The 14,357-nt window shown below is 51.0% G+C and overlaps 1 protein-coding gene across 1 annotated transcript in view; it reads right to left on the bottom strand.

Moving 5' to 3' along the window:
• The window catches only part of LOC119873395 (translation initiation factor IF-2-like), a 176,480-nt gene that overhangs the window by 41,417 nt on the left and 120,706 nt on the right, over positions 1-14,357 (bottom strand). The window contains exon 3 of the mRNA XM_038549492.1: positions 377-451. Coding sequence (XP_038405420.1) covers positions 377-451 — 75 coding nt within the window. The remainder of the gene's footprint in view (positions 1-376; positions 452-14,357) is intronic.

Raw genomic sequence — 14,357 nt, 5'->3', positions numbered from 1 at the left:
AGAGAAGGCGACCCAGGGCGAGGAAGCATTCCTCTGCTTTCTCATCTGTAGCTTGGGCATGTGTGACATGCTCACCTGCTGGCGTGGCGAGAGGTGAGAGTGAGTTCACCCAGGTAGAAGCTGTGGGAACACAGTCTGCCTGGAATTAATTGCAATGACTGTTAGCATTTATTAACCTGTGTCTCTGGACCTTCTCTGACAGCTGACAGCAAGGCTCCTGCCTGCCAATCACCCCTCTGGGCTGGCACGCGGGTGCAGGTGCACTAGGGATGCCTGGGAAAAGGAGGTTTGCCGCCGAAAGGAAGAAAAAGCCCCAGAGCGAGCCGAGGAGCAGGGGTGTGGCTCCGCTCTGCTTACCGCCCCGCCACCCGCTCACCTTTCTTTTTTTCTTGTCCTTCTTTCTTGGTTCGGGGAGCACATCCCCAGGCCAGCCTCAAGCCTCCGATTTCACCTAGAAAAAGAAGGGAGAGTGACATCAGGAAACAGGAGAGTAAAACTTCTCCTCAAATCCAGAGGGAGATGTCTCTGAGTGCCAGACAGCCCCCCAAGGACAATCATAATTGTTGATTCTTTAACATAGAATAAAACTACCTTCATTCTGAATGAAGCAAAAATCCGTCACAGACATAGCAAACTAGAAGCGTATTGTCAAAAAAATACAGGTTATCATCCTAATGGACTAGACCTAACAATAAAATGAAGTGAGTATCACATTGGATCGTGATTTTTTTTTTTTTTTTGCAAGTTAAAACTTAAATTTATGGTGGATTTTGGCTACAAAAAATAATAATCTATTGCCACGGTGCTGAGCTGTTCTTTTTTTTTTTGGGGGGGTGCCCTTTACTCAAAGACTCCTATGACTCTATTTCTGCATTTTTTTATGTTCTGACCTTGTGGCATGTCTGAATTCCTGACATGGGATAGCACATGAGGAACATCTAGCTCTGGGCCCGGCCCCCACCGTTATTAGCTACAGTTTCATTTATTTCTTTTTTTTTTTTTTTTTACTCCAGTTTCATCAGGCTTTGACAAGTCAAAAGTCACCATTAATAACAAACATTTATTTCTTTATGAGTTCCCAGAGAGCGAGGCTATTACGTGCCATCCGTCCAATTCCCGAGCAAATGTGCGCGGTTACCAACATAGTCGCTGCTGCTGCTGCTGCTGCTAAAATAGATATTTAATCTTTAAATCCGACCTCTGTCCAGCCTGATTCAGACACCAGGAAGAGTAGTATTTCAAAAGGTGTTTAAGATAATAGCCCCATTCGAAGCTTCCCCATCATTAAGCTCATGGCAAACGAAAACAGAGAGAAGAAAGAAAAAAAGGGGAAAGATAATACCATCAGATTTGAAACAGAAAACTTGTAACCTTCACTCACAAGGGAGAGGATTGTTTGGGTGGCGTTTTGTTCTTTCGCTGGATGCGCACATACATCATCTCGGCGCTTGGATTGCTCCCGGGGTTTCTAGAGTTTACGGAGGACAGGGTCCAGGCTGGTACTCCGTGGCCAAGCCCATCAACCGATGCCTACCACCAGATCAGCATCCTCTGAGCCCCAGCACCCCGTCCCCTCATCCTGAGGACACACATCTGTTGGGCCAGCTTTATTTTACCACGTCCACAAACTGATCCCAAGACCAACCTCGAATGCAACGTAGGGCTCTTGACTACAGGGCCAGGAACTCAACAATTTTAGCTCCCATGAACCATGCAACACTTGAGACCTAACTAGATGCCTCGCTCATGCTGGAAAACTCATCAAAAAGAAGCAAGCCAAAGCACAACATACCCTCCAACAAGTCGGGCAGCAGGATGGATTCCCGCTCCTGTTATTGCTCTATGTAAAGCCGCTCCCCATGCCCCACCCACGTTCAGTTTGTTAGGTGGAGCGCATCCGGTAACCCCGTGCAAGCTGAGGCCTACGTGAGTGGAAGTGATTCCAGCCCGACCCTTCCAGGAGGAGATAGGAAATTTAATACAAGTAAACCTAAACCCACCCCGCTCTCAAGACATTCCAATCCAACCAATGCAGTAACAGACCTTGGGGAGTATGAGACTTAAACCCTATGGTTTAAGGGGACGAGATCTGAAACGGAGCAAGGACTCTCACAGTCTAGGTGCCCAGACCAAGCTACCTACTGAAATCACTGTCCCCCTACCCCTGGGCAGCTAGAAAACCGTACTAAAGCCTGGGTCCCACTCCTAGCAATTCTGATTTGCATAAACTCAGGTCTGGGTTAAAACAATTTTTTTTTTCAATTCCCCCCACTCCCCATCCCCGGTAAGTCTAATATGCATCAAAATTTAAGGATCATCTGGAGATTCTCTTAATATTCAAATTCAGTGTCAGCCTGAGATTCTGTATTTCTAATAAGCTCCTGGGTCAGCCCAATGCTGGTGGTCCACAGAACACACTCTGAGTAGCCAGGTCTTAGCAGGGATGCCCTCAAATACCCGCCTTAGGTCCCCATCCCCAGAAACCTCAGGCCAACTGACCCCGCCCCACACACCTCCCCTCCCCACTGCCTCTCCAGTAGGGGACCTGCCCAGCTGACTCTGGATGCCAGATGGTCAGAGACATCACTCACATCCCAAGAGACAGCTGCCTCCCTCAATCCACTTCTGGGCAATCCAGCCCCCAGCCTGAAACATACTCTAAGAAACGGTATGTTTCTGCTCTGTTCCTTAACACGAGCGGGGCTTCTTCCCCTTTGCTTTTTGTGTCCACATGCCCATCCAGGGCAGGCAAGCTGCAGGCCTCCGAGACGGTCCGGGGACCACGGATGCAGCCTCTCCCTGCCCACGGAACGCTCACTCAACATCTGCCATGCAGGGCCCTGTCGCGGCCGCACACCCACCTCCCCACTGCCCTTCCATCCTCGGTGTGGACCACAGCAGGCCGAGGAGTGGATGGCACTCCCTCGGAAGCAGGCCAATGGCAACATGCCATGCCTGGCACCAAACCTCTGAGGGAGGCCAGATCTTGCAACGGGCTACCCACAGCCTGCTCCCAAAGGTTCCTCCCTTCCATCTGTACCTCCCACACCAGCTAGGTCCTTCCAGATGTCTCCACGGACGCCTTGAGCCAAACACCACCTAGTGGCTCCTGGCCCAACCACCTCCAGCCAAGATGGAAGGGGCTGGTGCTCCCGGATACCTTCAACTGGGGATCATAAGGCCCAGCAGGTGAGGCCACAAGAAGACATCAGGCTGGAACACGTCCAGTCCCACACCAACCCACCCACTGCCTCTCCAGCAAGTGCACCACCTACGCTGTCACTCATGCAGGCAACAGAAGGTCATGCATCACAGCAGCGGGTATGATCGGCCAGGGTTGGCCAGGGTAGGGCAGGAAATATAGGTGAGCTCAAATGTGGGCTTTTAACACTTTATAAGTCTTTGGCCAAAGGAAGGGTTGCAGTTTGGGAGAATTCTTGGACCTTCTGAATGAGTCCCATGTTGTGGGGACGGGGTGGGGGATGACTTCCATCAAGCAGGTCAAGTAGCTGTCAGGAGGCCTACCCGCTGGGTCCCTTTGCCAGGAACGCACCCAAGGCTGACACCCACAGAAGGCAGTGCCCAGGACCCCGATCCAGAAAACACATTCTAATTTCTTACGAAATTAGAAGAAATAAAATAAGTATAACGTTAATGCCTACATAACAACGGATCCAGCCTTTGTTGTTCATCCTTACACCACTGCCATCATGAATCGTCATTTTTCAGCTTTTGTTTTGGTTTTGGTTTTAATGTTGGAAGGGGCTCGTGAAGGCAAAATGCCTAAGGTCACCAGCATCTAACCCAGGTCGGAGTTGGACTTCCTTCCAATCTCCAAACTCGCCACCCTTTACGCGGACCCCCTTTGTCGAATGCCCTTGGCGATGCTCAATGCCACTGCTCTTTCCCGGAGACCCGTGCCCCAGCCCAAAGGCCTTGCCCCCAAGCCCCTCCCAGCTCTGTCCCAAGGACTCGGTCCTTAGTCCGTCTGTTCCATGCAGGTGCGCCGGGCCTGCTCCTGACCAGGCCGGCACTCCAGCAGGTCCCACCCCCGCTGTGTGGAAGCAGTTCAGCCTGGCAGGTAGAGCAGGACCTCTGAAGTCCAAACACACACACTCAGCCCCCTGCAGCATAAACACCGAGCATACATCACACCCAGCCCTATAAAAGATAATTACACAATCTGATCTGGCAAATTAGGCCCATAGAACCGTCTAATTCGTACAATGAATTCAAGGGTTGTATCGTCAGGAAAAATTAACCTGGATCTTTATTGGGATTTGCCCCCAGGTCAGGATTAGGGTTTATTTATCTTATTTAATTTTCTTGCTGAGGAAGGGCGGAAAGGCGTTCTCTGCTGCCCACCCCGACTCCTCCCCGCCCCATCCCACTTTGGCTCTCAGACAAGTGAGCTGCCCAGTGGTCTCTCCCACAAATGAACTCACTCCGGCTAAAATCAAATTAAGACACCAACTAGAAGAAGTGGATGGATGGATGGATGGATGGATGGATAGATAGATAGGCAGGCAGTTAATTTCTCACAAAAGAGAAGTTGGGACATCCCAAACCCAAATCAAGGGCTTTATTAGTTGGCACAACTCAGTACAAGTAAACAAAAGAACTGACATGCCCAGATGGCAATTTACCTCCTAATTATTCTGGCCCAACTGTGAAATGTGTACTTGGAGAACGCTCAGATATGCACATTTCCCTAAATACACACACACACTCACTCTCTCTCTCCATCTTCCTCCCACCTCTCCTCCAAGGAGTCTCTTTGGATGAGATGCCTATTAACAGGAGTTGGTGCCCATCTCCTTAGCTCATAAACAGCTAGATCACCAAAGCTGTTACTGGAATGTCAGGACAAGTTGACACCAAGTGAGGATTATCCTTCATCTAACCAAAATAAGCACTGGTGGCAGGGCAGCGGGCTTTTCGCTCCCTCTCTTTCCTCATGTACCTTTCTGGGGGTTTCCCCTAGGGGAAAAAATGCCCTATCCACTCCTAAGTCAACCCCACAAGCAAAAAAAGAAGCTCTGGTCAGTACAGGCATATTTAGAGCTCACACCTTCATGGTTACTGCAAGGCCGGGTCTGTCTGAGAAATGAGACCGCGATGAGTACGCAGGCTGAGAGGCACTTCATGCCAGCGTGATCTGCCCAGGAGGTTGTTTCAATGTGCCTACTCTTCCTTTCTTCTCATCTTCTTCTTTTTAAAAAAGATTTTATTTATTTAATCATGAGAGACACAGAGAGAGAGGCAGAGACACAGGCAGAGGGAGAAGCAGGCTCTCTGTGGGGGTCTGATGAGGGACTCGATCCCAGGACTCCAGGATCACGACCGGAGCCAAAGGTAGATAGATGCTCAACCACTGAGCCACTCGGGCGCCCCTGACCCGGCTTTTCTAGGCTTACATGTGGAGCCTATGGTCCTTTTGCTCTTTGATCAAAGTGGCATGGGGAAGTACTATATATGGACAACCCCAAAAATATATATACAGGTGAGTGTGTGTGTGCACGCGTAGCCACGTATGTATGTGTGTGTACACTCCAGGACAAAATGACTTTATGGGAAAACAAACCAGTTCTAAACAGCAGCCTTTGACTTCAAACAGCACAAATGTTGCTTTCTTGCAACGAATCCATCAGGGTTCCAGGTGACCCCAGTTAGGAGTAGAGGGAAGGGGCCCCGGGATGTGCAAATTGATCGTCAGCTGGCTTACAGTCGTTGTAAAGACTTCTAGCTGAGTCTCAGATTCCGATTTCCAAAAGGTTGAAGGTTGTTAAAGGTTAAACATCCATTGGGAGCCGACTCTATTAAGGAGACTTGGAAGAAGGGAGGACACGGCTAAGCGTCCCTCCTCCGGAACAGTGACTATGCTGACCCGGGCTTCATCCTGCAGAAGTGCCCATCCCGGGAGTGGGCAGTGAGCACAGAGGATGGATGAGAGGATGTCAAGTAGCGAGCAAAGGGCTGCAGATGGACGACAGAGAGTCTGTGTCACATGCTTACAGGTCCTGGGGTCAGGGAGTCTAAGACTAAAATTCTAGCTTGCCGCAACATCAACTCCCTGTGCCATCCTGGACCCCTTCCTGGGTGTCCACTTTCTCATCAGCAAAATGGGAGCAGCAATCGTGACCATTTTGTGTCACTAGAAAGCCTTCCACATCTGATAGCCATGATCGCTCCTGTTCTTCTTCTTCTTCTTTTTTTTTAAGATTTTATTTTTTAAATAAAAAATAAATCTTTTTTTTAAAGATTTTTAAGATTTTATTTTTTAAATAAAAAATAAAATCTTTTTTTAAATATTTTATTTATTTATTTTTTTATTTGACAAAGAGAAAGAGAGCGAGCACAAGCAGGGGAAGAGGGAGAAGCAGGTTCCCCCACTGAGCAGGGAGCCCAACGCAGGGCTTGATCCCAGGACCCAGGGATCACGACCTGAGCCGAAGGCAGACACTTAACCGATTGAGCCACCCCGGCGCCCCTCATTCCTATTATTTCTAGGGGAGGTTATAAACTAGGATTATGCTTGTCTGTGTTTCACACATTGGTTAACTGGTGGTAAATTAAACCACGCGTTCAACTGCATAGCATATTTCCTGGTCAGTGGTAAGTAACTGTGTTAACTGCTAGTTGTGTAAAAATAAATGGATTACAGGATTGCATAGTTTACAAAAATGAACTTGGAAGGAGTCAGCAAAAGGTTAACCATTGTCATTTCTGCGTAGTGAGTTTATGGGCAATTTGTTTTATTTCTACATGTCTAACGTGAAAAGGCATTGTTCCATGAGGGGAAAAAAATCCCCCTTGGTATTAAAAAAAAAAAATACAAATGAAACGGACATTCATCATCTTAAGTGAGAAGTAAACCTATAAATGCAATTTAAAAACCAGTCAAAATACAAGTTGCAGAATTGCTTGTGAAATCAGAAATAGATATTGCAGGCTTGCCCCAAAGTTGGGGTTCGAGGTGAGATCTCGCAGGGGTGCGCTGGGGGGGCCTCCTGCCTTCTGTGTGATCCGCAGACCCGGGGTGAGTTGCATCCAGGTGGCAAGTGCAGGTGATTTCGGAGGCCTCCGCCGTGGACATCACTGACGGGAGAGCAGCGCTTGCACAGAAGCGTACAGTCACCACAGGCTTGAACTGTACACTTGACCACGAATCCTAGCCCAGCTGACACGCCGCAGGCCAGACGGTTCACAGACCTGCTCCGTGGCATTGTCCAAATACCTGTGCCATTACAGACAGAGGGCTCTGATGACACCAGCCGTTTTGGTTCAGGACCTGCGGCCCCGTGCACTTCCTGGAGCCTGTTACATAACCCCTGGCTGGAAACAGAGGCCAAGCTCCATGGAGACAGCCGAGGCCACGCCAGCACTCAGGGGCCTGCTGCTCCGTGACAGCATGGAATGGAGAGGGTGGATCCGAGCCTGAGAACCAGGATCCTCATGGGCCTCGTTCGGGTGCCCAGGCTCAGGAGCTCCCTCCTCCCCTCCTCCTCCTCCTGGGTCCCGTTAACCTCAGGTCCAGAACGTCCTCATGACATAAGGAAAAGTCACTTGTTAAGTGTTTACTGTGTCCCAGCCCTTTATGTGTGTTCCCGTACTTCATTCCTTCACCTTGTGCGACATCTCACCCTGTTATTACCCCTCCGCGCACTAAAAAGCTCCAAGCTCTTTTGGTGCCTCAGGGCCTTTGCACTCACTATTTCCTCAGCCTGGAACACTTTAACTTCCAGGGCCTCGCCTCAGACTGCACCCTTCTTGGAGAGGCTGTCCATGATGACCCTGTGACGCGGGCCACCCAAGCAGTACACGCCACTGTGCTCTTCACAGCACTTAACCTCATCTGAAATGATTGCATGTGTTTATTTATTTTCAGCTTGTGTCTCTGTGCTCAGAGAGCGTATCTGGTTCTCCACCGTATGATCGGCATCCATGGTAGGATGCGGCCCTCTTTCGGTTAAATAAATGAGTGAACATTAGCATCCCTGTGCGGAAGATGAGATCACTGACGTACGGAAGGATTTAAAAGTAGCTCAAGGTCCCAAGGCTAGTAAATAGTTGAGTCCACATTTGTACCAAGCTCCTCTGGCTCTAGGGGTAAAGCTGCCTGCCTTCTGCTGCTGCTGCAAACCCCCTACCCGGGCCTCCTGCCTTTCAGCTTGCCTGATCCGGCCCCTTCTGTCTCCCTCTCCCAGGTTATGATTCTGAAATATCGATCACGTCTGCCAAATTCTGCTCAGCAGCCGTCAGCGGCTCCCTACTGCCTTCTCCGCACAGACCAAACCCACCCAGCTGAAATCAGAGGCCACCTACGCTCCATCCTCCTCCTCTCTCCCCGGCCTTGTTTGTAGGACTTCCCTACTGTTACCTAATCTTTGCTCCCCACACCTGCAAGGCCTCCTTCACTCTGCCTCTCCCTAACACCTTCCCTTTAGGCCCAGCCCAGGTACCACCTCCTCCGAGAAGCCACCTGACTTTCCAGCTCTCACTAGTGGCTGGCACTTGAGCCATGATATTACTGCCCACCTTCCCCCAACACACAGACACATGCATGTGCACCAAACATGACAACGGAGGGGAGAGGTTGAGATCTTCAATTCCTCTAGGATGGGCAATATGCCTCCTGTGTTTGGATCCCGAGAGCCCAGGAAAGCGCACGAAACCCTAATGAGAGGAGCCCTGCTGCCATGAGCCACCCTCCAGCCCACGGTGCTCCAGGGGTAGGTAGCTGGCCGTGACAATGGCAAAGCTCTCTCCCGACTGCCAAGCCAGAGCAGTTGTAGCTGCTGCTCTTGGAGGCTCCTGACTCCTCAGGTCTTTCTCAAAAAACAACCCACCTCCACCTGGAGCTGCTAACATTGGTGCTACTCTGACCACTCTCCTGGGTCTTCCCTTCTGTAACAGGAGCCTAAAGACAGAGCCCAACCCAGTGTGCTTGAAAGAAGGAAAGAAGAGGAAAGAAGAAAAAAAAAAGAAAGAAAGAAAAGGAAAGGAAAAGGGGAGGGGAAGGGAAGGGAAAGGAAAGGGAAGGGAAGGAAGAAAAGAAAAAGGAAATTCACATTCCACACACAAAAGACAACCCTACCCTCCATCCCTCCCTACCGCCCCCCTCCCGCACCCATAACCACTCCCAATCTCCCCTCCCCTCTCCCCCCTCCTCCCCCCACCTCCCCTCCACCCACCCCTGCTACACGCACCTAACTCCCGAAAAGAAACGAAAAAGAAAAGAAAAGAAAACAGAAAAGAAAAGTTTACAAACCCATGAGGTTTTTCTCTTTTGAAACCACATGCTTGCCCCCGGGGGCCACCTTCTGCCAAAGGTGTCAGTACCCCCTCCCGAGCCGAGCACCAAGGTGGAGCATCCCTCGCCAGCAGGGCTCACACGGCCCCGTGGCTAAGTGCCTGCCAAGGGCTGACCCGCAGAGGTGTGCGGCCCCCGGGCCCTCACCCTCCCGCCAAGCCTTGGCCTCCATTTGCGTCGGTTTCACCGTGTTTAATGGAAAATAAAATGCTCAACTCAAAAACACTTTTCCAATGATATTTTAAGGGAAAATGAGATCACAGAAAATCAGGGAGGTAAGTTTAAATGGTGTAACCCCCAAGCCACATTTTTTTTTTCAAAGAATCCCCTGAGAGGCTTGTTCAGCAGATTTGGGGGTGGGGGTTCCTACCTAGGGGAGACCCTAGAGGCCACCTGGGCAGCAGCAACGCTCATGGTGCCCTGAAAGGCCACGATACGACCTGAACCCACGTCACCCTCATGGCAAACAGCCTCCTCCCCTCTGAGGCCCAAGTGGACTCCCAGGTCCCTTAGGTTTGCGAAAGCTGCCGACGGCCCCCTTGCCAGCCGGGTCAACACTGAGCCTCTGCCAGAGATACCAAATGTTTCCTAAACCCACCCCGAGCCCAGCTCACTGAGCTATGAATAGTTATTAACATTAACTCGGGGCATTAATTAAAAAACGTTCAGCCAGGCAAATTCTCATACTTTTAAAAAGTCATTTGGGTAATCGCCTTTCCATGCCACAAACTTTCCAAACGACTGACAGGTTGACATTTCATAATGTTGTTTGTTTTAATCAAGAAGAGGGAAAGAGCCGGTGTGGTTCCCCGGTTCAGTTTTCAGGTGCCTTGATTTATTGATTGGCAAATCCCCCCCCCACACACTTAATAGCTGTACAGGGAGGCTGGGGGAGAAAGAGTCTCCCACCTCCCTGGGCTGGTGTCTGGGCTGGTGAAGAGGGAAGCGCCCCCGGACATTGCCACGGCTTCTTCCATCCTCCTCCCCTCTCCCAACACCCGGCAACCGGCTTCCCCTGGGCCAAACTGTGGGACCTCCCAAAGTCTGCACCCAGCTGCACACCACCCCATCCATGTGCCCCCTCTCTACCGGAGAAGGGGTACTTCCTATACAAATATCCATTGGTGGGGGTGGGGGGCGCCTATTTCAGCAAACTTAGGAGTCAGGGGGCAGTGGGGACCAGGCTCTTAAACCTCAAACTTCTTTCTCAAGACAGGTTGAGAATCCGGTTGGACCACATGACTTTGAGGCCCACCTCCACCGTTTACTAAGTCTTGGGCACCTCTGTGCCTTAGGTTCTCATCCGTCAGCGACTGGTGTAATAAGTGTAACACCCACCTATAAGGTTGTGTAGAAGGTTATATAAGTATTAGTAGAGCGGGGCGCCTGGGTGGCTCAGTAGGTTAAGCGCCCGTCTCTTGGTTTTAGTTCGGGTCCTGATCTCAGGGAAGTGGGATCGAGCCCTGCATCAGGCTCTGCGCTCACCGGGGGGGGGGGGGGGGGAGTCTGCTTGAGATTCTCTCTCCCCCCACCCCCCGCATCCCTCCCCCACTTGAGCTCGCTCTGTCTCTACAATAAACACATCTTTAAAAACAAAATTGATAGGTAAAGCACTTACAGCAGCATCTGGGTAAATGCTCTATGTTTAAAAGCCTATCAGAAAGGGAGACAGAACATGAGAGACTCCTAACTCTGGGAAACGAACTAGGGGTGGTGGAAGGGGAGGTGGGCGGGGGGTGCGGGTGACTGGGTGGTGGGCACTGAGGTGGGCACTTGACGGGATGAGCACTGGGTGTTATTCTGTATGTTGACAAATTGAACACCAATAAAAAATAAATTTATTAAAAAATAATAATAATAAAAAATAAAAGCCTTCCCTCCTCCCGAACACACCCGGGTAAGGGCCCCAGCATTTCTGCCGACAACAGAGTTGAGGTTGCCCTGGCTGACAGGAGCACCGAGGGCTGGGCTTGCCCATTCCCCCACCCCACACACCCCAGTTTCCTGTTCCTGGGGGGACCACCGAGGCCCCTCCAGGGCCCAGCAGGCTCCCAGGCACCAAGTGTGACAGCCGCTGCTCCTTCTGGGAACGGGAGGCACTCCACTTTCCATCTGACACCGTAAGCCTGCCCACGCCAGAGTCTCTTATGGAAAGACAAATAAGCTTTCCCGGGAGTCTGTCCGGAGCACCGCAGGCTCCCTCTTCGGGCGCCCCCATGTCCAAGGGCAGGAAGGCGACACATGGCCAAGCTGGGGTGAGAGGCATGAGGTTCATGTGGAGGTGCACGCTCACCACCCAGCCCTTCCTCGGGACCCCAGCATGACCTGCCCGCCTGATGGACACAGACAGCAGCTGTCACCCTGAAGCAAGGGGGGGGTTTCTTAAGGAAAAGCCTTCTAGCCGCCCCAGAACAACAAAACACAGGACACGGGCAGGTGCGGACCTTCTCTAAAATCACTGCACGCCACTCAGGCATTTCCACGTCAGTGGAGCACCTACTACATGCCAGGCATTACTACTATAGGCACCAGGAAGGTGAGGCAGAGGAGGCAGATGCCAGGCTCCCCAGAGCAGAGGAGCTAGTGGGAAAGAGGATTTCCAAAACAACGGATGTGTGTGATCTGTATTCTGTGTGTGTCTATTATATATTATAACATGCACGTCATTCGTACGTATGTACATGCGTATACACACAGTGGCGAGGAGCTGGGGGACAAGGTGGCTCCCACCTCCTGGGGTTGGCAGGATAGGGGCATCTGGGCCGAGGAGCAGGGAAATGGCTATGGGGTCATTTGCTGGAGGGTTAACTTGGTTAAGTGGAAAGGAGGGTGGTAGACATTTTTACGTAGGAATTGTAAGTCTGGCACTTTCTACCTGTACCATCTTGGGCGCCAGGGTTTGTGACACTTTTTTGAGCATCAGTAAAAAGCACGTAATGCACAGACACCCTGACGCAGGCAGGCAGGCGGGCAGGCAGGCAGTAGATGATCAATTAAATGCCAAGGGAGAGAAAGCAAGAAAGCTTGGCAAAGGTGGTGTGCGAATGAGGCCGTCGGGAGGTACTTGGCTGTGTCCAAAGTCAGACGAGCAAGCGAGAGGCCCTCGTGGGAGCCCGGTGGCAGCACAGCCCCGACCCCGCGTTTATGCCGTTTTATCATCCCCATCGGCAAAATCTGGGCCATCCTTCCTCCTCCTTCCTGTCTCCCGGGGATGTCTGGGGACACATGAGACCCAAGCTGGGGCAGAGAGTGGGGTAAGAGATCTGTGATTTCAGAAGAAAGGCAAGCCAGGAGCTGAAAGGATGATTATTTTACTCGTGGAAGCCATGTGTGGGCAATGGTTGTGGTTTCTTCGGGTTTATCAGGAAATCCTAACAGAAAAGAGGTTACTTAACCGAGACCAGGAAAGAATGTGCAGATATTTTAAAATGCTAAACAGAATTCCTAAACCCCCTCAACATGACGCCTCCTTTTCCAAGCTTGGTGGAGTTTAAAGCCTTGAGCTGTAACCAGGGACTGGATGGATCACAAGGCTGTTGAACTTGGCTCCCCGGTCCCATGGCAACCAACCCCCTCAGGAGGAGGCAGCCTAGGGACCCGGCCTGGCTTCTCATACCATGTGGACACCACTGGCTTCTGTCTGGAGTACGATCTTCAGAGACAGTTACTAAAACTGAGAGGCAGAGGTCATTCAAGGCTTCCAATGAGACCCAGGACCTGTCGGGACTCGGCTGAACCTGCTAGCCCATCGACAGACACGATTAACCCTGGAGGAAGGCTGGAGGGGCGGGGACGGTGGGCTGGGGAGAGATGGAGGGTAAACTGGGAGAGGTCCGATCTCCTGCCAAAAGGCTCAGAAACCCGCAAGCACAAAGCCAAAGAGCCTACTGGGCAGCAGTGATTCGCGCATGATGGTATGTGTACAAAGGAGCACAGAATAAACACGTCTTGCAGGCAACGGCTCAGAGTCTGATGCAGAAACTCGACAAAAGCCAACTCTACAGGACACACAATGCATATGGATACAGGCTGTCGAACCATGCATTACACCAGGACACGAGAAACTTATGGAGGTGAAGGGTCAAGCACATAACTGGGGAGAGACTGGGTATGTCCACGGCCTTAGATGTTTCAGAAAGAACTAGATAGAATAACATTTGCACGGGCATCAATACAGGCTTTAGCACCAGTGGCTTCTAGTATTGCTTGGTGGACATTCATCTCCTCCTACCTAGCTGTGCCCCTCAACTCTCTCATGGCTCCTGAAAATTTCTAGCTGGGTCTGTATTATAAGGATTTAGTGGAGCTGTCTTACCAGGACGGATGCCCCTCGAAGGCACAGTCTGTAAGCCAACTTATCTTTCTGCACCGTTGGGTTAATGTAAACCCTTCAGAGTTCCACCTTAAGCCACCCCCCTTCCCCTAACTTCCACCATTGAGGGTCGGAATGGAGATCACTCTACTGTTCTGCGTGTAGGAAGATGTAGGGGAGTCCAGTTCTGCCACAATCTGAGTTCAGGCTATTTCCAACGAATAACAGGCAAAATTTAACACTACGTGGTCAAGAGATGGTTGGAGAACCGGAGGTTGTAACTTGTACCACCAAGTAGCTTAGAAGCCTCGTAAGTTAAGAGAAGATAACGTCTTCCAACCCTTCTTTGATCGGGTACAAGAGCCGCTGGTTAGTTTTGAAAACAGATGACATTTGGGGTCAAGTGGAAGAGGCAGCAGGGAGCAAGGGGGAAACAGAAGAGGAGAGGCAAGAAGGCTTCCCCCAGAGCAGGTTTCTCAACCTCAGCACTAGAGACGTCTAGGGCTGGATCATTCTTGGTGGTGGAGACTGTCCTGTGCACTATAGGATACGGGATGTTGAGCAGCTTCCCTGACCTCACCCACGAGATGCCAGTAGCAACCCGCCACCTCCCGTTGTGAAAACCAACTGTCTCCAGACCACTGCCCGGTGCCCCCCAGCGGGGGAAGCCGATGCAGAATCGCCCCTGGTGGAGAACCACTGGACTCCAGTCAGATTGGCTACAAGTCAGCA

Source organism: Canis lupus, chromosome 9 (genome assembly GCF_011100685.1).
Source record: "Canis lupus familiaris isolate Mischka breed German Shepherd chromosome 9, alternate assembly UU_Cfam_GSD_1.0, whole genome shotgun sequence".
Taxonomy (NCBI): Eukaryota; Metazoa; Chordata; class Mammalia; order Carnivora; family Canidae; genus Canis; species Canis lupus.
Note: the sequence above shows the minus strand (reverse complement) of the source record. Positions and strands in the feature narration are given on the sequence as shown.